The 23,399-nt window shown below is 32.6% G+C and overlaps 1 protein-coding gene across 1 annotated transcript in view; it reads left to right on the top strand.

The window, feature by feature from the left end:
* The window catches only part of LOC127711129 (uncharacterized), a 36,692-nt gene that overhangs the window by 12,504 nt on the left and 789 nt on the right, over positions 1-23,399 (top strand). The window contains exons 8-12 of the mRNA XM_052217079.1: positions 9,434-9,458; positions 10,775-12,453; positions 17,262-17,336; positions 22,041-22,098; positions 22,970-23,072. Of these exons, the coding sequence (XP_052073039.1) occupies positions 9,434-9,458; positions 10,775-12,453; positions 17,262-17,336; positions 22,041-22,098; positions 22,970-23,072 (1,940 nt within the window). The remainder of the gene's footprint in view (positions 1-9,433; positions 9,459-10,774; positions 12,454-17,261; positions 17,337-22,040; positions 22,099-22,969; positions 23,073-23,399) is intronic.

The raw sequence follows: 23,399 nt of genomic DNA on the forward strand, positions 1-23,399 counted from the left end.
CTAGATAAGAGTGGGTTGCTATTTCTAACTTTTGATTTTTATCCAGAAAGGAGAAAAAAGTGCTAGGGTAAGGGGTTTAAAAAAATGGGTCGGTTTTGAAACCAGAACCACACTTATACTTTTACTTGGTATAAAACTGATACAAAAAATTTTATAACATCACCTGAAAATAGTTGCTTCATATTTTCAAGTGGGTTTTTCGTACTTTTATATAGGTTCTGTTAACTAACATTAGTACTACTGAAGCATGTGCTATACTCTATTACTCTACTAATAATGTTATAAGAAAGTTGACAAGGACAATTTTTCCTAATACAAAATGTTGACTTGACAGGGATAAAGCTGGGAACAGAGATGGAATATGTAAAATCTGGAATATTTTTGTCAAGCATCCCCTTATTTGTTTTTAAAGTTCTTTTCATGTTTCTGTCTCAAAATAGATACTTGAGATGGACATAAGATAAGTTAAAGCACTTATTTATTTGATTTGAAAGCTTTTTGTATGCATATCTAGATTTCATGGCTGTACTTGTACTTATGAAACGGCTTGGTTCTGTCCATTTCTCTCTTAAAATTAGGCAACAGTAGTGTACCAATGTAGAAATCTCTTAAATCGATTAAGAAGATACAAATTTAGGTATGAAAAAAAATGAGGACATTGCATTAACTCTAAATGGAGCGAGAGGGGTGTGCTGTCAGGGTAAGCATCTTTTGCAATGCATGTATCACCCATCATGAGAATCCATACTCAGTCAAGATTTTACAATCAGGAATAGGATACAGTTAGTGAAATTATAGATCAGACGATTATTCTGGTATCAAAAGATCTTAGACTGCAAAAACATGTCGCTAGTGAATTGAGAGACAGACAAATCATATTGGTCAACCAATCTCGATGGTGACATTAATATTATGTACTGTTGATTGCAGTTAAATCTGTTGGAGCATTTATTACGAAAGGAGCCGTACCTGTCAATGAAGTCTGTATCGGGGGACAAGCCTGAGCATTAAATATTAATTGAGAAATGTCAGCTGAGAAATGGGAAGTAAACAATTGGAAATTTGACATCTTCACATTTGTTATAGAGTTTAGTTTTTTCAAGTATCATCCGTGTCAATATTGAGGAAAATATCAAGATCTGAAGACCTTATTAAAACTTTTAAATTTAATGAGTTTTGATATACATAAAAATCAACTATGAATTGATCAGTCCATGTCTGATACTTGTTTATCTGTCATGTGAACAGGCAAATCACAGCTGCCAATTATCTTTGTTTGGTTTCTAACTATTTTGATGACAGGGTATTAGTTAGAGTTTCTGTTTTTAATGATTACTCTTCCCATCACTTTTATGACAGGAAAAGCATGCCTGTATGAGGGAAAACAGTCTAGCCAATAAGATCTGCTTAACCTCGATTTTGTTTTAATTATATGAAATATTCTACAGGGATGGTTCAGTGTTCTATCTAGATGCTTTTTTATGCCCCCGCCAAAGCGGAGGGGCCATTAAGTTTTACCCTTGTCCATCTGAACGTACGTACGTCCGTACGTCCCAAAATTGGTTTCTGTTCTCTAACTAAAGTTTGCCTCAACCAAATGTTATGAAACTTATACACAATGCTTATTGCCACCAAATACAGATCAAGATTGAATTTTGGTAGCATCACTTTAACCGTTCTGGAGTAATGCCCTTTCATATATGAAAAAATTACAAAATATTTAGTTTCTGTTCTCTAACTTAAGTTTGCCTCAACCAAATGTTATGAAACTTATGCACAATGATTATTACCACAAAACACAGATCAAGATTGAATTGTGGTAGCGTCACTCTAACCGTTCAAGAGTTATGCCCCTTTATAAATGGAAAAATTGCAAAATTTTTAGTTTACGTTCTCTAACTTAAGTTTGCCTCAACCAAATGTTTTGAAACTTATACACAATGCTTATTACCACAAAATACAGATCAAGATTGAATTGTGGTAGCGTCACTCTAACCGTTCTAGAGTTATGCCCCTTCATAAATGGAAAAATTGCAAAATTTTTAGTTTCCGTTCTCTAACTTAAGTTTGCCTCAACCAAATGTTATGAAACATATACACAATGCTTATTACCACAAAATAAAGATTAAGTTTGAATTTTGGTGGGGTCACTTTAACCATTCTCGAGTTATGCCCTTCATAAATGGAAAAAAATGCAAAATTTTTAGATTCCGTTCTCTAACTTAAGTTGCCTCAACCAAATGTTATGAAACTTATACACAATGCTTTTTACCACAAAACACAGATCAAGTTGGATTTTGGTAGCTTCACTTTAATCATTTTCGAGTTATGCCCCTTAATAAATCGAAAAATTGCAAAATTTTTAGTTTCCATTCTGTAACTTAAGTTTGTCCCAACCAAACATTATGAAACCTATACACAATACTTATTACCTTAAAACTCAGATCAAGTACAAATTTGAGTAGCATCACTTTTATCGTTCTTGAATTATGTCCCATTATAATGTTGTATGCTAGCAGGGGCATCATCTGTGACCATGGGGACACATTCTCCATTTATTTTAAGAAATGGATTTGTTAGATATTTAACCTCAATTTTTTTTTAAATAGTCCAGTTATCATTTATGGCAGTTTTTGTGTTCCTTTTACTTGTGGTATAAAGTGCTTTTGGATAATGTCTTAGCGTTTCTAAGGTGTTAAGGACAAAATTTCGTATCTGTATGACACAATGTAAATCATTCAAGTATCAAATAGATGTAGGCACTGGTAAATGACATTTAGTCTTTATCGTTCATTTTGATCACAATATCATCTGAAAAGTCTGAAACTAAAAATCTTAAGTCTTGTTGAGAGTTTTTAAAGTGAATTTTGAAATATTTTCTTATGGTAAATTCAGAACTGTGCAGGCGTTTTGTTTGCAGTCAATTCAGTACTGTTCAGTAGGTTTTTCAGACAATTAAGTATGTTGTTATTGGGTACAGGTAAATGTCAACTACTGAACAATCTGAACAGATCCGAATTGACTGCAAGGGAATTGTCTAAACAGTACTGAATCTACAGCACTTGTTAAGTTTGGAAATTGACTGAAATACTGAACATAACTAAATGATTTATTGTGCAGTTTTTCAAGAGATATTCAGATCAAATGCTTGTTCTGTTCAAAATAGGTTTTGCTAGCGAGATGTTTTTCAACCTCAAGTCCTTATCAATGATACATATACAAAATGTGTATAATATTTATAGAAAATTGAGTCCATAAAATCTATTTAAAAATTGATCATTCCTGTTGAAAAATGTAATTAAGACCACATATTCTAGGGGGCAATGTTATTGATAAAAAAATAGTTTTGCAAGTGATATAGCCTGGAAGTTGATATTCTGTCATGTTATCAGACTAAAAGACAAACAAGTCAATAAAGCAGCACAAGGAAACTAAAGATTGAATAATACAAACTCGGAAAACAATTCGGGGTGAACTCAGGAGATCCTGAAGGGTCGGCAGTTTCTACTTCATTAGTTACGCCCACCGAGTTATTCCTGTTAAAATACGTTGATGTGTTATCTCATGTGATTATCCAACATACAATAGCAGATTGGTGAATGTATCTTGTTTAATCCAAAGACATCACCAAGCTCATAAACCATTGGCACAAGTAAGTTGGTCTGCCTTGAACTGGACCTAATGAGAAAATTTGAAGTGGAAACATGGTTTTCAGGACAAAAAATAGACCGTTATTTAAAAATCAAACGGCAAAATAAACAATTATTGTCATGATAACCAATTATGTCTGTTTTGGTTGCTCATCCAAATATGTCAATTTAATGGACTTATAAGCAACTGCCATACAATTGAGAGATTTATCTAGCTATAAAACCAGGTTTGTCCGACCATTTTCTTCGGATAAATACCTTCACCAAGTAAGGAATAAGAAATAGATTTTCAATTCGTTCCGTTAGTTGATATAGTCGGGCGTTTGATTTTGTCATGGTTTATGGACTTTTTGGAATTTACCTTTGAGTTCGGTATTTTGTTAATACTTTTTGACATTTCATTCCGGTTGACCGACTTTATGATAAATACGATTCTTGAACAGCGGTATACTACTGTTGCCTTTATCTTTGACCTGCAAAGTTTCATGGTAATTTTACCTGTACGGACTTTTTTGTATTGCATTCATATCATAGGCAATTATTGGTATATAAAAGCTGTGACTTGATTGCAATTTCAAATACTGTGGATTCATTTATTTTCGTGGGTACCAATTTTCGTGGATATTTGATTTCGTGTTTTTACCAAGGTCTGCATACACTCCTATAGAAAATTTGTACTTCGTTGAACATTTAAATTCGTGGTTCACCTGTAATCACGAAAACCACGAAAATTGGTATCCCACGAATAATGATGAATCCACAGTAGTATGAAGATGTTCTTTCACTCAATAAAACACATTTCTAGGAGGGCTTACATCTCGTATATATATCATAATGAACTTGATATTGAGAATAGTACCAAAGATAGAAGATCTGCTTCATATCTCGATCTTTTCCTCGATATTGAAACAGATAGACGACTTCAAACAAGAATCCTTGACAAAAGTCTTGGATTTTAACTTTAAAATTATCAACTTCCAATTTTTCAGCAGTCTCATACACTTTGCTCCATTGTATGGCGTTTCCACATCCGAGTTAATACGTTAAAAATTCAAATAGCAAAAATACCGAAATCCAAGGAAAATTCCAAAACGGAAAGTCCTTTATCAAATGGCAAAATCAAAAGCTAAAACACATCAAACGAATGGAAAACAACGGTCATATTCCTGACTTGGAACATGCATTTTCTCATGTGGAAAATGGCGGATTAAAGCTGGTCTTATAGCTAGCTAAACCTTTTAAGTTAAGTGCGTGCATGTTCACACAACACGGACTTCATCAACAGGGTTGTGCTTCTTACACAAAAATATGTTCCAACAGCTTTATGAGGAAGTACGACTGAAATTGACAATACATAAGTTTTACGGTCACCATCACGAATTGCTTGCCGATACGATGTGTCGGTGTCTCAACTCACTAACGACATGTTTTCGTGGTCTTAGCTAGATCTTTAGACTTCAGAAAAATCGCCTGATTGTGTCGTATTCCCGATTGTGAAATTATGACATTGTGTGTATTCGCCTGAAGGGTGATGCATGCATAACAGTAGACGCCTACCCTGTCGACGCACCAGGTCTCGCTCCTTTGTGAGGTCATGCGATTCCCTCAGTGTTTCCTTGAGTTGTCTTTTTTTAATAGATTTACATGATTTGAACATCAGTAAACTACTTATTTACATATCAAGCTTGCGAATTGTTCTTGTTGACTGATTTACTCGGAATCATTTAAGTTGGAATTTTATTTCTGTGATCAATACTTATCTTTCTGGTTGACCCGACTATTCCAATTCGACAAATTCATTATAAAATTTTCTGTTTCGTCATATTAGCCTATCTTTATACATTTGAACTCAACTTGGCCAGTGTATACCCATCATACACCTCAATATTCCGATAAATGTATATTTAACATTTAGGCAATTGAGGACATACGTTTCATGCCGATATATCTATTTATGAATGTTCCCTTTGCTTTCTACTTATTCACTTGTACAAAGGCACGCATGTACAACCAATGTTATTTCAAATTTACAAACGCAACGTTTTGATTTTTTTCTTACAAAGATCAGGCATACCAAAATATGAATCAAAACCCATTTTGGAACATGCTACATCTGCAGCTTTTTTGTATCATAAAGCTGTGCATTCACAACTTAAATATGTTTGTCTAACACCAGATTAAGGGGTTGAGGAAAAAACAAAATCCGAATAACGAAAGCTATATTTTTAGCTCACCTGGCCCGAAGGGCCAAATGAGCTTTTGTCATCACTTGGCGTCCGTCGTCCGTCGTCGTCGTTGTTAACTTTTTACATTTTTAACTTCTTCTAGAGAACCACGGAATGGAATGAAACCAAACATTGCATGAATATTCCTGATGAGGTGCTGACCAAGTGTTGTTAATTTGAAGCCGATCCATCATCCAAGATGGCCGCCAGAGGGGGACTTACTTTAACTTAGGACCCTATGGGAAATACATACAAATGTCTTCTTTTAGAGAACCACTAAATGGAATGAAATAAAATATGGCATGAATGTTTCTTATGAGGTGCTGACCAAGTGTTCTAACTTTGTAGGCGATCCATCATCCAAGATGGCTGCCAGCGGGGGACTTTGTTTAACATAGGACCCTATGGACAATACATACAAATGTTTTCTTTTAGAGAACCTCTGAATGGAATGTAACCAAACATGGCATGAATGTTCTTTTTGAGATGCTAACCAAGTGTTGTTACTTTGAGGCCGATCAATCATCCAAGATGGCTGCCAGAGAGGGACTTAATTTAACATAGGACCCTATGGGAAATGCATACAAATGTCTTCTTTTAGAGAACCACTACATGGAATGAATTAAATATTGCAGGAATGTTTCTTATGAGGTGCTGACCAAGTGTTGTAAATTTGTAGGCGATCAATTATCCAAGATGGCTCTTTAGAGCATCTAGTTTTCTTGTCCCCTTTGTATCGTCTGCCTCTTTATTGTCACAAACTAAAGATATATACATCATTAAATAAATTCTACAATATTTTATCCCACTGAATGTCATAATTAAATACAACCACATGGTCATAACAAGGCAAATCCTGATTTCAAATATAATTATTGCTGACAAATGGTTTCTAACTACATGACTGAAAGTTTATATATTTTCTAATCAGGGAAAACAAGCACTTTTACACTAGAAAGTTATGTAAGATATTGAATGATTGAAATATACAATTATTGATAGAATATCAGTTTTTCTCTCTTTCTGTCATGAATATTATACACTTATTTGTCTTTATGTGCAGCCTAATAAGTGACGCATGATATGATTTTCGATACTTAGAAATGTAACAAATCTTTAAGATACATACAACAAAAGATACATTAAGGTAAATGTACGTTATAACCTTTCAGCAATATATATACATAGCAACAATAATTGATTTCACCCACACCATAGCACAATGACCATTTGTGATCGTAGAAAGTAATTATTATAGATGGTATATTTCTATATGTAATATTGCTTTTACATTAGTGCAGTTAGTGTTTGTAATTAAACGTCCTATTGTTACATGAATTAAACCAGACAGGATGTTTACAAGAAAATTTCTCATTACAAGGTAACATTCAGACACACAATGAATCTTTAATTTTCATTATCATGCATATTTATCATATTATGGATACATATTCATATTTAATTACCCTATTATATATTACTACTAAATGGCATTTCATGGTCACGAATAAAATGTGATAGGTGATCCTAGTTCAAGTTCGATATCTTATTGCCAATTAAAGACGTCTATTACATGCACACTACTATACTTCGTCATAAAAGTAGTAGTTTCAAGACTGTCGGTCTGCTCTTCGTCTTTGTTTTTCTCCTTTCCAAATAAATGTCTGTTATTTGACTTTTTTTATTGACCCTTTTGTATCTGCTTATATACCAATAATAAAATGTAATGCAATTTTAACCTTGATACATGTAGTTTATTTGGTCATCATTTCCCCCCTAAAAATTATCAGTCATACCACAATATGAATAACATGAGCTTTATTTAACTTCTCATTCTGATTTTTCGGTATCATAAAGCTATTTTCAATTTTTTTCAACTGATCAGGTGGAGCTTGACTTTATATTTGCATAAGGAAAGTCTATTCCAAGATGTGCGTGATACGAAGGGTTGCCGTTATGATCCTTATTACTATTTTTTTTTTATCACCTATCAGTGTCATCAAATAGCAATACAAAAAAACCGGGTGTATGATATGGGACGAATAAAATAGCTTAAAATTTATAAACATTTGTATATGTTATAGCTTAAGTGCTTTAAAGTTTCGGATATTGCATTTTTCTGTTTAAAAAAAAAAATGTATTTTCCATTATATGCATCCCCCCCCCCCCCCCAAAAAAAAAATAAAAGAAAACGAATCATCACTTAGGAATAAGAAGAATTAAAGTTTATTTAAACTGTATAGGATAACGACACGAATTTGCATATTTGCCAACGGCTGTTGTCATAGTTATACTGACTAAGTTTCATATTTTCCCCAATTCCTACGACAATGTTTCAATGTCTTGAACCGTTTGAATTTCCGTTTTACAAGAAAACAACTACTTTTTAAATTCTTTACTTTGCGAATACAAATATAGTGTTTAAATATTTTAACCGGATGAATAACAATAGCTGGACACTTCGTTGATGAGTTTATCCCAAAACACCTCTCCCGTAGATAAACTGATCTATGATAAACGAACCGATTATGCTCCTCCAAGTCACATGAAATAAATGTAATACACTTTAGTAGCATAAGGATGATTGTCAAGGGTCAAGAAAAAGCATCACTCGACTTTAAAAAAAACTGTATTTTGTATATGGTCTAGTCAGCTGAGTGGTCTTGGTTGCTGGACAAAGTGTAGAGGAGAGGCGAAAGATACCAAAGGGACATTCAAACTCATAAGTCATAGGTGGCGTTGCTTTTATTTTTCATCAGCTTGAGCTCGAATAAATTTCATTTGATAAATTTCAAACATTTTTAATCTCCACTGAAATTTATAATTTCAGCAGCATTTGACATTCTAGAAGTTAATTTTCTTTGTAGTTTGATATTGTAAAAACACGCCATAACACGATAAACCCTGATTTTAATGATAATTATGGCTTGCAGATGACTGCTAGTTATATAACTCAAAGCTTATGTGCTCCAACCGTATGTCATATGTAATCAGATGAAAAGGGTTTTTTGATAAGTTCTTTTGCATAAGGCATATTGATTAGTTTCACCTTAAAATCTTTGATAAATATACGTTAATTCTAGTGTTTTTCTCTTTTTCCATGACATTACAATTATTTGCTTTAATGGTTGACTGTGGTAATGCGCTATAAATTACACCAGAAACACATGATATATAACAGATTTGGTAACTTTTAGACATTTAAACATATCTTTATGATACATACAAAAAAAGATAGAATTAAAGACACTTAAATGTACTTAATTAGTATTACATAATATATATAATGAACTACAAAAATAACCATATGATTTGCCCTTTTGAGTGATTTTAGTATGTAATTCAAATAGATGGCAAATTTCTAAAGGAAATATTCCTTTTCCATTAGTTGAATTTTAAGTAAAGTAACATAATGAGATAAAGAAGTGTTTGGAAAATCAATTTCTGTCATATTTCACAGTTTATTTATGACTGCTTTTGCTTTTGTTGTAAATAGACAAGACCTTTAAAGCAGTTTAATAGCAGTAACTTAATATAGACTATATATTCTCTTTGCAGCTGCCATGTATCCATTTAAATACAGGTGAGTTTTTGCAAAAGTGTTATTATAGATATCTGGTTCGCCTTTTAACAAAGGAAATAATCAAAAATAATGATGGTTATTACTGACCTATCAGATGCATAAAAAGGGTTTAAATGATAAACTTGTTGATATCAGCTGCACTGCACGCCCAAAACACTTGCTGAACAGTACACATCAGAGCATCTGTGTCGAAAAATATCATGCTTGGTAGGATTGTTTGTCATTATGTAATTGTGTAAAATGTGTTCATGCTTCATCGCGGTCGTAATTAATGCTGCTGTTCAGCCCTCTCCTCACACCATTAGTATGCACAACAAGAAATTAAAGCATCAAGGGACTAGTCACGGCCGAGTAGTAATCTTGTAGTTTTTGTTTGATTATGTAAAACAAAATCTGTCTGATCATTTTATAGTCCGGGGCAAATGTTAAGGGCTATGAGTTCAATATAGATACCAGTATTGAGATTTAGTTTTCCAGACTCGCGTTTCGTCTCAATAAAACTCATTCGTGGGGCTTGAGTCAAAAAACAATTAAAAGGCCAATTCAATTAAGAATTTGAAGCGTATTTAAATGATAAAATTGCCAGTTTATAAAAATTCTCTTGTATTTGTTCGTCTATCACACTTGTGTTTAAAAAAATTCAAGTAAAATTTTCAATTTTTTCACAACTTCATTTAGAAGAAAATATTAATTTTTTTAGTCTTTAGAAAAATATGAGGAATGATAATTGGGACCCCATGAAATCTACCTCTAGTTTCATGGTTTATTTTTCTTACTTAAATTATGTTTTTATTTTTCACTCTTTGTATTAGGAATAACAGTACATGTATTGTATAATACTGGCTTAGAGTGTGGTAGTTCAGGTGTTCAATCGCCGGTCGGGTCACATCACTCTTTCTTTGCTGCATTCCCAATATGTTAACTCCATTTAGAGTAACGAATAAAACAGGTCCTGTCTGGGTTCTTCACTAGATAACGCGTTAAAATTAAACTCAGCATCATTATTGAGTAAAACCAGGGTTCATTTTTATACACATTTAAATGATTGTCCTTCATATTATTAAGGCATTAAATGCTCGAGATATAGTATTTATTGGTTCATCCATTAAGGTATAAGGAATCTTGTCCGAGTGCAAAGAAGGTAACTTTAAGCATTATCTTCCAATTTACTTGTACAACGGAAAAGTTGTACAAGAAGGATCGATGCATAAGGATCGGTGCATGTTTTTCTTAATTTGAAGTAACTTTCTTTTTGTATTTTGTTCCATATCAGTACTCTTTTAGGCTAAGTCAATTATATTTTTTATTAATTTCAGATTTTGACATATCTCGTAGCATGCGTATGATTACAGTTTACCTAACGAATGACGAATTGAATGAAATTGACAAATCTTTTAAACCTAGTGACAGGCATAATCACCCTTCAAAATTTGTATGGCATGAAAGTATGGTACACAAAACAAACGTACCTAAAACTAAACTGGCTCCAAGTCCTTATAAAGTAGTAATGGAGAGTATTCCAGAAAAAGAAACTTTAGACTCGTACATTCATTCTGTAGAAAATAAAGATGATAGATTAAATTCAAATATTATAGTGTGGAAAACACACGACGAGCAATCCGAATCTTCTGATGAATCTCGTAGACGTTCTGTAATTGGAAAGGAAGATATTATTGAAACTATAAGCGATCTAGAAGATGGAGATCACGGGAGTATCCATCGCAATGAACGTATAGAAAAAAGTATTTATGAAAAACCTGAACATACCGTTGATATTCTGGATGGTCATGTTGTAATGAAATCTCAAGTTATTCATAGTGATAGTTCAATTAATAAAGCAACTGACAATAAAATAATTGTTGAAGCCACGATACATGATATTGGGGTTCATGATAATGATAATGGTGGGCATTTGGAATGTAACTTTAACGAAAATGGATCTTTCCAGAAATCGGCAGTGCATGAGGAAATAGCTGAAGACAATTTGCGAATGGACTATAATAAAACAGACAATAACCGGACTCTAGGAAACATCAATCAAGCTAGCTTAGCTGAACAACAAAATCAAAATATATCTAAACCAAGAACATTAACTGATGAGAATGACACCCTACACCTTCAGGGAACCTCAGAGGAGGATAATATAGGATTTTTGAATAATCAAGATGTTAAAGTGGATTGTTTATATGAATGTTCATGCGGCTGTGTGACTGTTCAGAATAATTCAGATTCACATGTCAATTTAGTAAAGTTCAATACATTTACAAATACGCACAATGTTCCAAAAGGAAATAAAACTCATTTCAAACAAGATGACGATGAAAGTAAAACAAATAGTTCTAGAAATGATGGACAGAACATTAAAGTAAATGATATAAACTATGATGAAGTATTTATAGATCCAGAGCAAACAGGTGATACAGAAAATGCAAATTATAAGTTCGACCTAAACTTAAGATTAAAAAAGCAACACACTAAGAATGAAAATTCTAGTTTCTCTTCGAGAGTTTCATCTGACGGTGAAGTAGGATTATCCAAGTCAGGGTTTGATAATGCTTCTGAAGGTTCCGGAAGTAAAGAGGAAACGGATGGGTCATTTTCCGATATTGCTTCTTTATCAACAAGCAGACGAAAGGAACGATTTGATTTTCAATCGTCGGCTGACGAATCCTCATCTGAATATAGTTTATTTTCAAAACGACCAAGCTTTGATAGAAAAATGAGATATTTAGGCGACATTGACTCCATGCCCAATTCCTTACAAAGTACTTTGCAGAACTCTGGCTCGTCATCTCTCCAGTCAAGCATTACCCTGCGTTCACAAGGACTAGAGGATGAATCAGATACTAATCAGTTATGGACACCCCAACAGGATAATTTATACCAGATGACCCTTTATATCCAGGGCCAAGCTGCAAATCAGTCTAGCGAGACCTCAATGATACTTCTGCTGGAAAATGATATCTCCAGAGATAAATCTGTTGTACATTCTTTGGTGAGTATTAAAAAGCAGTTTTGAATTTGAATATTTAATATAGTTTACCGCTAAGTTGTCCATCTCTACAAATTTCAATACCTGCAATCAGTATTTATATTACACACTTCACATATAGTTTCATTGGCAAAGCAATAGAATATTTCAATCTTTAAAATCTCTTAAGGGAGTTGTTGATGACAGATCTTTACAGTCTCAGAATAATGTGTTCGGGTAGGGTGAAAATCCTGTGGACTGTTACCTTGTGTACTAGCACGTTATAAAAATCCAGCTCAATGGTCGTTCTAGTGCAAAGCAGGTTTGATATTAATATTACATATACATGTCCTAAATATGCATTTAATTGTATCTGGACGTTAAACAGCCAACATCGTCATCAGGCAAAAATGTCCAGCATGAATAACTATGCAAGGTTTAGATATTTGCCAGATCACAGTTTAGTGCTGATTCCGTAAATGCGCATTCTACTGATTTAATCCCAGTGGTAGATATTCTGATAAGTGCCATATAAAATCTCTACTTACAATAAGATATAATAGCACTCCAACAGCATAAATGATTGTATATGTATGCTTTCATTTACACACCTGTAATGTTGAACTTTATTATGAAATTCCAATTTTATTATGAAAGTATGAAGCTTTTGTTAGCACGAATACATAATTTGTGTAGTTTCATTTCGATAACTGCTAAAAGATAATTGTAGTTTCCAGGTAACTTTCTCTTTTGCCATTGGGAGAGATTTTCGTTTAAAGCTAAGTAGCTTAAAACTTTTATCTTACTTGATATTTAAACATCCAACATTCATGTATTTAGTTATGATGTTTCTTTTGTAAGTCTGGTTAGATATTGTGTTATGTCTTATCGATTGTGGTTTGAATTCTATTTTTTTTTCCATATGTATGTATAAGTTGAGATAATTAATCAGATAGTTCATTTATATGTTTTTAAGTTTAAAGCAACTATATGCACAGAATTTATTTGTTTTTACACAGTTTTGATTTAGAAGAAAAACTGACATGGTTAGAAAATTTATATAATTACACCATTACAAACACAATTTTATATTAATATTCTTGTAATGGTTAGAAAATACATAAAATATCACCATAACAAACTCAATCCCAATTTTATATTCTGTTTTTAGAAATTTACCTGTGATGAAATAAACGTCACAAAAAATACGTCACGTTTTTGGCGTTGATACATTCGTGTGACGCATAGTTCTGAATTCTATTGTGGTGCACTGGTGTACTGTCTTAAATTTATGGGAGATGGTGTCCGTTGTTATTCTGTGGTTTACATGTTATAATGTACCATTATATTATTTATTTATGAATTTCTCTATCCTGAGTGTTCTTGCGTGTATTTGTACTGTATTCTTGTCACGTAATGTTGTCATTTTAGCGGTATTTTTAACATTACCATATAAGCGGGAGGTTTGGCTAGCCATAAGACCAGGTTCAACCCACCATATTTTCTTAAAATGTCTTCTACCAAGTCAGGAGTATGGCAGTTGTTATCAAATAGTCTGTGTTTATGTATGTTGGCGTTTGTTTTTGTAGCAGTTCAGTGTTTCTGTTGTTCCGTTGTTTTCCTCTTATAGTTGATGTGTTTCCCTCGGTTTTGGTTTTTGACCCGGATTTGTTTTCACTTAATCGATTTATGACTATTGAACAGCGGAATAATACTATTGCCTTTATTTGACTCAATTGATATACTACCTTTTCATTGTATGTAACGATAAAATATAATTATGTGTGATATGAATACAGATTAATTAAGTTTTACAAAGTTATAATTGAAAGTCCTGGTTGAAGCTTTCGTTTTAATTTTAATGACTTAACTGCCTGTCAACTATACAATAAAAAATGGCCATCAAATGTTGATATTTTCAATGTTATTATTGTTAAAAACTACCAGGAAAATCGAATTTTGAAGAAGGACAAACAAAAACATGGTCATAAATCAACTGGGACAGCAGTACAAGAGCACAACAAAAAGACAACTGTAAATATAAATAAGAGGTGGTTGATTGATTCATCGATTGTTGATGCTTGACGCCACCTTAGCACTCTTGGCTATACCATGGCAGCCAGTTTTTATTGGCGGCGGAAGCCAGAGTACACCTAGAGAACCAACGACCGTCGACACAAACAAAGCAATTCTATTAAAATATGATCTGTCTAGAACGAGCATAATTCGAACTCAAAACCTCGGTGTTTAAAGACTAGTGATCACTGTAATAATAAGGTCTAATTACAGGGTTAAATTAAAAAGGGAAGTTTTGTCAATGGTTCAATACTTGTATATCCATTTTCATAATTCAATAGGCAATAAAACTGTATTTGTTTATCATAGAAATTCAGATCAGGTTTCTGTAGTGTAATTTACTAAAAAAAAAATCTTCTTGACAAATAGATTTTTTTTAAGTTAGACATATGTTTTGCAATAAAGTATTTACCTTTAATATACACTGTTTGTTTGTAAGTGAATTTTTTTTTGTCTCGCCTATCGACGAAACTCGCAGAATGCAAGACAGACATAGGTATTACTATACGGCATGAATGCTTCATGCCTTGTATATAGAGGCCTTTGTTTCAAAGTTTCTTTCTTTCATATGCCCATTGTCCTTGAACTCATTTTCATGGTTCAGCGACTGCTTGAAAAAATGCTTAGTTTTTTTGTCATATGAAATACTCACTTATTATGAGTAATAGGATAACTGCATTTGGTATATTGTATTTTTGCAAGGTGTACATGTCAGAAAGGGTTGATCTGACCTCGACCTCATTTCATGAATCAGTATTAAGGTTACTATTTCATGGTCAATCGCGTATCTCAGATACGTTTGTGATATTAGCAATAGGTCAACTATATTTGGTGTACGGACACGTCCGACTGACGGTTTCATCTGCCCTTGACCTCATTTTAAAAGTTCATTGGTGAACGACAATGTTAATTTTGTTGTCTTGTCTATTTCTCAGACACTTTGAGTATTAGGGTAGCTGTATTTGGCGGATGGAATGATCGTGAGGTGTTCATGTTTGTGATATGACCTTTACCTTATTTCCATGGTTTATTGGTCAATGTTAAGTTTTCATGGTTTTTTCAGTTTGTCAGATACTATAAGCAGTAGATCAACTATATTTGGTGTATGAAATTATTGCATGGTGTATATGATCTCTTGAAGGTTCAAATGACTGTGACTATTATTATGGTTCATTTGTCAACATTCAGGTTTTCGTAAAAAGGTATGTTTCTCAGATGCTATAAGCAATAAGCTATCTTTATTTGATGTATGGTATGATTTTAAGTAAATGTCTGTCTGATAGGGTTCATCTGACCTTGAATTCGGTTACATGTTTCATTGATAATGTTTAGTTTGTGATACGTGTAGGAAAACCTTCATATTACATATTACTTGCAACATAAGTTCAATCATGATAAGTCAAGCAGGCGAGACATTGCAGCGTGTGAACTCTTGGATAATGCATTTTTATCACCAGAAATATTGATAAACACAACCTGATGTTTTTCTGCATACGAGAATCATTTTGTAATTTGCTGTGTAATTAATTTTCTCATGTATACAATCTTTATAATAGTACTTTCAGCCATTAATTTTGTATGTGATTTTTAATTTAAAACGTACCATTGAAGAATAATAATTATTTTTAACCCTTTGTGAGCCTTTGACATTTTTGTACTGGTCATGTAGATTTAGATTACGTTACATAGTAACGTTCGTATTGATTTACGTTATTGAGGTTCCAATAGGAGGTAAGAAAACGTCTTATAGACTCTTGCTGTTTTTTGGAATATGTACTGACATCTTTGTTAAGTTATTTAATCACAAAATTAGTCAAACAAATTTATATTCTGTAATATACATGTATATGTATACTGTTTTAACATATTTACATCGTTAAATTTCGTTGCAATATCATCCTAAGAATAATTTTACACATTAAAGTGTTACGAATTGAATATTATGATTTTCAACCTGACCTTTATACAGTGGGGGAGTCAATGAATTCTACCTTTTAAATCGTGTTATATTCGAGTTGAATTATCAGATTCAAAGAGAGCAACAATCCAATATCCTGGTGAATTCTTGGGTGTATAATGGCCCAATTCAGAAAAAAAAAAATACTCAAATTGACATCCATTTTGTGTTTCTTCAACTTAATCAAGGTTTACTTTTGACTTCACCTCTCTCATATTAAGTGACATGCAGTCATATAACTCGTTGTAATGATGTAACTCTAGAATATATTTCATTGATCATTAATTTACATTCAACTTTATATCCGTGCATGCCAAACTAACTTAGCGAACTTCCTGTAAATAGTAATATTTAACAAAAGTAGGTAACTCTGAAGTATACCTCTAGCCTTACTGACTTTTTTACATATGCCTTTTCTGCTTTAAATTTGCTAATTTTCAGCCCACTGACTGAATGAGTTTTACATATCTTTCGGTTCTCCATCTATGATAACCTATGTATTTGGATGCATTTATGGTCATAATGAATAACATTCCAATCCTTTTTTCGCATTTACGCTACATTTTGCTTCCATAGGCATTCTAAGGATTATGTCAGGCTTATAGATCGAGTTTGCAGATAGAGTCGGAAATTTTCAACTTAGCTAACTATTTATGTTTACCTATTGAATTCTTTATGTCCGTAGTATGTTATATATACTTTTCTTATAGTCGTATTTGCATTATTGCATTTTGTTTTTCGTAAAATGAAACCTAACATAATTTCCATTAATCATATACCAAAGGTTGTTTGATTTCAGTGGAAAGATGCTTTACCTCAGTTGGCTGATCTAGATTTTTATGTCAAAGAAAGTGTAGAACAACATCTTGATGAGGTAATTTTTCATTTAGTTCATTAATCATTCATTTAATTTGAGTAGTCATTTGGTTTGCTTTTATTTCACATTCATAAACTTCATGTATAAAAGAATGAGTAATTTGTCTTTATGTTCCAAACATTCAAGGATTTGTTCGTGTTTGAACTTACTAGATGAGACAAAAATGTATTGATGACAGTTTAAGTCTACTGATAATGGCATTAGCATGTTTATGCCCCACTGCTAGGCGAAGGAGGCATTAAGGGTAACCCTTGCCCGTCTGTACGTCCCTCCGTACGTACGTCCCGAAGTTTGTTTTGGTTCTCTTGCTTTACTTTGCTTCAACCAAATGTTATGAAACTTATACGCAATGCTTATCCATTCGTTTGATGTGTTTGAGCTCTTGCTTTTGCCATTTGATTAGGGACTTTCCGTTTTGAATTTTCCTCGGAGTTCGGTACTTTTTTTATTTTACTTCTTACCACCACCTACATATCAAGCCCGACTTTGGGTGGCTTCACTTTCAGCGTTCGAGTTATATTCCTTTATAAAGGGTAAAATTGCTGAATTTGCCGTATATTTACAAGCGGAGACAACTATGTCCCATGAACACATTTTTTAAAATGTTTATTTGCTCAAGTCATACCAGATTGTAATAACATATTGGTTCACTATCGATGTTGAAAGAGCCAGTTGGACTATCCTCATCATCGTAATGTAGTTTTTATGCAAGGCTTTGTTAATAGATTCTATATGTTAGCAAAAATTTCACGTCTTAAATATAATACACAAATGTGCATAATAGTGCATAGCAGGATCATCATGATGTTCTACTTATCCCTTTTGGAGGTCTTCAAAAATATTGTGAAGGGGTGTACTCTACCAGTGGTGTCATTACATGTTGATTCTTAAAAAATCAAGATGATCTAAAATTTCTTTCATCACAATCGAATAAAGCTTGCATCAACATCAACAGGTTCGAGCTTTCTACTATCTACAGAACTAAAATTTGGTTTGAAATGAAATCCTTTCTTCATCTTTTCATTTAACAGAGTTTTAATTATAAGCTAGAATGGAAAACGCAGGTATAAGTTGTTTTTCAAGGTCGAATGTTTGGAAACATTGATTTTAATAACATGACTAATAAATATACAGAATTGAATCTTGCTGAAGGTTTTGAAGAACAGCATACTTGCTGAGTGTGATTGAATTATGTTTTAACAAACGGTCTTATAATGGGAACCAATTGTGTGTCACTGTTAGGGACGTTTTTCCATATATTGGGCATGTATAACATTTCATCGCATAGAGAACTACAAATAAGAGCTTACTGAAACTTGTTATCAGGCTTCATGTTAGTATGCTACACCATGTAATGCATTTCCAGATGCTTTGCTCATCAACTTCCTTTTTACCGATTACTTTTATATTCTAACATATAATGGTCATGTATGATATTTTCGTTGCATTTTTCTAGCATGTCTAGGGAGCTAAAAATAAGAACTTCCTGAAATTTGTTTTCATGCATCATGTCAACATGCTATACCGTGTAATGCGCTTTCAGATTTATCGCTCATTAACTTCTTGTTTACCGAATACTCATATATTCTAACACATAATGGCCAAGTATGAAATTTTCGTCGCATTTTATAGTATTTATTTGTATTGTGGTCCTGTCATGTGATGTTGTCGTTTTGGTGTTGTGTTTGACGTTGCCATTAAAGCGGGAGGTTTGGCATGCCACAAAACCAGGTTCAACCCACCATTTTTTTCTTAAAATGTCCTGTACCAAGTCAGGAAAATGGCCATTGTTATATTATAGTACATTTCTGTGTGTGTTACATTTTAATGTTGTGTTTTTGTTGTGTCGTTGGTCTCCTCTTATATTTGATGCGTTTCTCTCAGTTTTAGTTTGTAACACGGTTTTTTTTTCATCTCTATCGATTTATGAGTTTCGAACAGCGGTATACATGTACTACTGTTGCCTTTTTTTTTATAGGGAACAACAAATAAGAGCTTCCTGAAATTGATGTGGGGCTTCTAGCTATACGCATACGTGTGATGCGTTTTCAGATCATGGCTCATAAACTAACTTCCTGTTTATCGCATTTTTAAGGCGCTGGCATCATTAGTGAGCAATAGTTCATAGTTTTACTTGTTTCGATGAGTTTTACATTCCCCATGTCAAAGTTAAAGGCAGTTTCTTGGGAGTTTTTTTAGCCTTCCCAGTTCAGAGATTTAGCAGTATCTGATGCTTGGCAGTTGTTTACCTTCCAAAATTAACCAGTTTCTTCATATACAAAAATTAGCAGTTTTTTTAAACCTTCACAGTTATTCTGGCAGTTCAAAGCAGTTCCTTAGCTGTTTTAGGCAGTTCGTTAGCAGTTTTTTTGACGAAATATTTAAATTAGGTACAAAAAACTGCTTTCAGTTCATGAATATTCATATTTAACTGCTTCAGGTTAAATAATATTCATATTTAACTGCTTCAGGTTGATAAATATTCATATAAAACTGGGAAATAACTGCTAAGGAAATGTTAATATGGTCATGATCTTATGAATTATTCATACTAATAGCTGTTAAAAAGTAACATAATAACATGTAATAATTATCAAAAACAAAAATATATCTTCTAAACAAGTTTATTGTTGTTATCCAACTTCATGGTTAATATGTGTAGCTTTTATGTATTACATATATTGATGTCAGAAAACCAGGGTGCAACATGTAATCTTTCAAGTCATCTGAAATAAGGGAAATGGAAATCAAGATTCATGCAATCTTATATACAATATGATATACATGAAATCAATTATTTGTTATATTACCTGATTAGTAAGAAGACTCTTAAATATTAATATGATTAAGCCTTAGTATATTTGTAAGCTGAATCAATTTTATTCTGATATAACCTTAAATACATGACACGTAAACCAGCTTGACTGTCACAACGAGGAGCAAAAATAAGAATTAAGCTATAGATATATATATATCATACTTGTCATTATTGTTTTGTTATGTTGAATAAAACATCGAAAGTACAATTTCAAAAAAATTCACACAATTAATATGATTATAATCTTAAAAAATCTTCAAAAATTGCCATTGAGACAATTAAGGCCCATCTTCAGTATTAAATGTGAAAAGAACTATTTCCAAGTATACATTATATCCAATGTAAAATTTTCATTTTGTTCACGTAAGAAGATCGACACATCTTTTCTTGTTGTCTTCCTGTGTATTCAATATTCAAATTTTTATCATATTGCAATACATGGGGATGTTTAAGGAGTTGTTTGATTCTGTTGAAGTATTCCCTTAAAAAATACCAGCAAATAATTGCCTAAATCTTTAAAATGTGATATATATATATATATATATAATATTAAGAAAAAAATATCCATTTTTGTTTAAATAAGATATTTTTATTAAAATTGGTAGTAATTGCTGAACAATATATTAAGATAGTTGTTTTTCCTCATGTGTCCTCAATTTCTGAGTAGATAGTACTTCCTGTTTCCACCACAGAGAGGTCAATTGTAAACAGATGGCACATTTCTATAAGACCAGTTTTATCTAAATCACATTAATACTGTTTGATGCAACTGCGAAGAAATAATTTACAAATCAAACTGCTATATAAAAATAACTGCCAAGCTTAGCTGGAGAACAATTATAACCTTCATCAAACTGCTTTGAAATATTTAAACTGCTTAAATTAAGAGTTATCTTTTACTTGTAGGCAGTTATTTTAAGCTGCCTAAATCAAAACTGCTTTAAACTGCTCCAAAACTGCTAAAAATTCAAGATACTGCTATAAAACTGCCAATGACCTGCTTAAATAGGCAGTTCACTTTGACTCGGGTCGTCTCCCTATTTTAGCTTGCTATTATTGATATTAAATAAAAAAAGGGACGTACTTTATTTTTAGGTCTGGTTTTTGAAATTTGTTCAGATGGAGAACTTAAAACAATGATCCATGACAACCGAGATTACTTCAGTTTTCCCTTACCATTTTTGAGTAGTTAAAGCCATCAACCCAAACCTTTGTTGTTACCTATTTAAGTTGATACGGCCTCATTATTGCAATTTCACTAACAGATGTGAAGTCCGAACACAAAAAATAATATAGCAAGGGTATGAGGAAGAACGACTAAAATTTGGTTCACTTGTCTTATGGTCGCAGGAATTGGTTGGTCGTAATAGTGTCAGTTTTGTAATTTCTAATGATTTTTTAATTGTAATAGACCATACGTGTCCCCCTTCACTCCATCTGATATAATTACCGGTCCTGTCATCTTCCTATCACTGACCCTTATAACGGTATATTACTTTGGAATCATATAACGAGTGTTGTTTGTACAGCAGGAAATGCTTACCTTGTCTACACGCCAAGTCTCTATCCATCATGATTGTGGTTGTTTTTATTCCAATGTTTGTTTGTTTGTTGATACTTCCATTTATGGTATATTAACCGGACAATAGTTTACTATCTTTATATATTAATGGCTATGATCCTGTTACGTGATTAGAACACTAATCTATAACACAATAGTTTTTCACCATTACGTTTCTATTTGATCAGAGAGGCGATCTTTATCATTATTAATGAAGTTTATTCCGGAAACAAGTGTTGTCTTGGTGGAAATAGGTATCCTACATTAATTTTGTTTATATTATTAATATCCTGCTGGGTTGAATATTCTCTGCATTTTTCAGGGTTTTATGGAAACAACAAGCTTTTTGAAATATGATACATTGTCTAATCGGATTGAAGGTATGAGTGTAAAGTAAATAAGCATGATAGAAATAGCAATGAGAATTTAATATAATATGAGAACTTCTCTCAACTCTATACAGATTAAATCTTCTTTTAAAGAATAATTTTCAGTTTGAAATCGGATCAATGACATTAAACAGTATCGATTTTCTGCATTGAGATGTGTATTTTTACAAGAAATATCTCTTCGACTATGCTCATGGCCAAGATCTTTGAAAATCAAGATCATAATAACAAATAGAAAATGTATAGTTGCTCACTCTTTAATTTAATGTGTGATGATTTGTGAACTTTTGTTTGTTCTTTTTTCATGATGCTTAGATGTTGTCTGTTTTTCGTCTATTGATGAATTTTATTGCATCTTTTGTATGTCTGACTTTTCAAACGGCTTTGAATAAACTTAATACCATAAACATTCACACAAATATAGCAGAAAGACAAATACTGGTTCATGACGTAAGGTAAAATTACATATCGAAATGATTCGACCCAGTTGTAAATAAACTAACCATAGATACCAGGATTCAAATGTTTTTACGCCAGACGCTCGTTTTGTCTACAAAAAACAGCGTAAAGGGCCCAATTTCCAAAAGGTTTTGCCAAATACGACTAAGTTAATCTATCCCGAGGGTAGAGAATCCTAAGTTTTTCGACAAAAAGTCTAAGTTTTGTAAACAGTTAATTTATAATTATGACCATATCAATGATAATTCAGGTCAACACAGAAGTACTGACTACTGGGCTGGTGGTACCCGTGAGGAAAACAGTGTGCATGCATCCATCTTTCTCTTTGTCAACCTGTAAGATATGTGCAAACACATTGTAAATTAATTCTACATATTTGTCTGAATGACATATTTCTTAACAGGCAATGAACTTGATGTTCCTGTAAATGAAGATTTTCAGAAGTTAGCAGGAGAAGTCCACAAAGATTACCAAGAGAATAAAGACCTCAGTAGTATAGCTCTGACGTAAGGATTTTTTTTATATAAGAAAAATACCCCCAAAAATGCATACAGTATTTAGTACTGAATATATTAACAGTATATTTGAAATCTATTGGTGTTTTTATAATTTGTACATTAGTTGACAATATGCAATAACATTATAATGTAAGTACAAAAAGGAATTAACAAAAATACCGAACTCCAAGGTAAGTTTTAAAAGAGGGATGTCCATAAACTTTGACAAAACCAAATCTACATTATCAACGAACGAAATGAATGGAAAACAAAAGTCATATTCTTGACTTGGAACAGGCCTTTTTCTAATGAAAACTGCTAGTTAATTGTTTAATT

Source organism: Mytilus californianus, unplaced genomic scaffold (genome assembly GCF_021869535.1).
Source record: "Mytilus californianus isolate M0D057914Y unplaced genomic scaffold, xbMytCali1.0.p SCAF_8, whole genome shotgun sequence".
Taxonomy (NCBI): domain Eukaryota; kingdom Metazoa; phylum Mollusca; class Bivalvia; order Mytilida; family Mytilidae; genus Mytilus; species Mytilus californianus.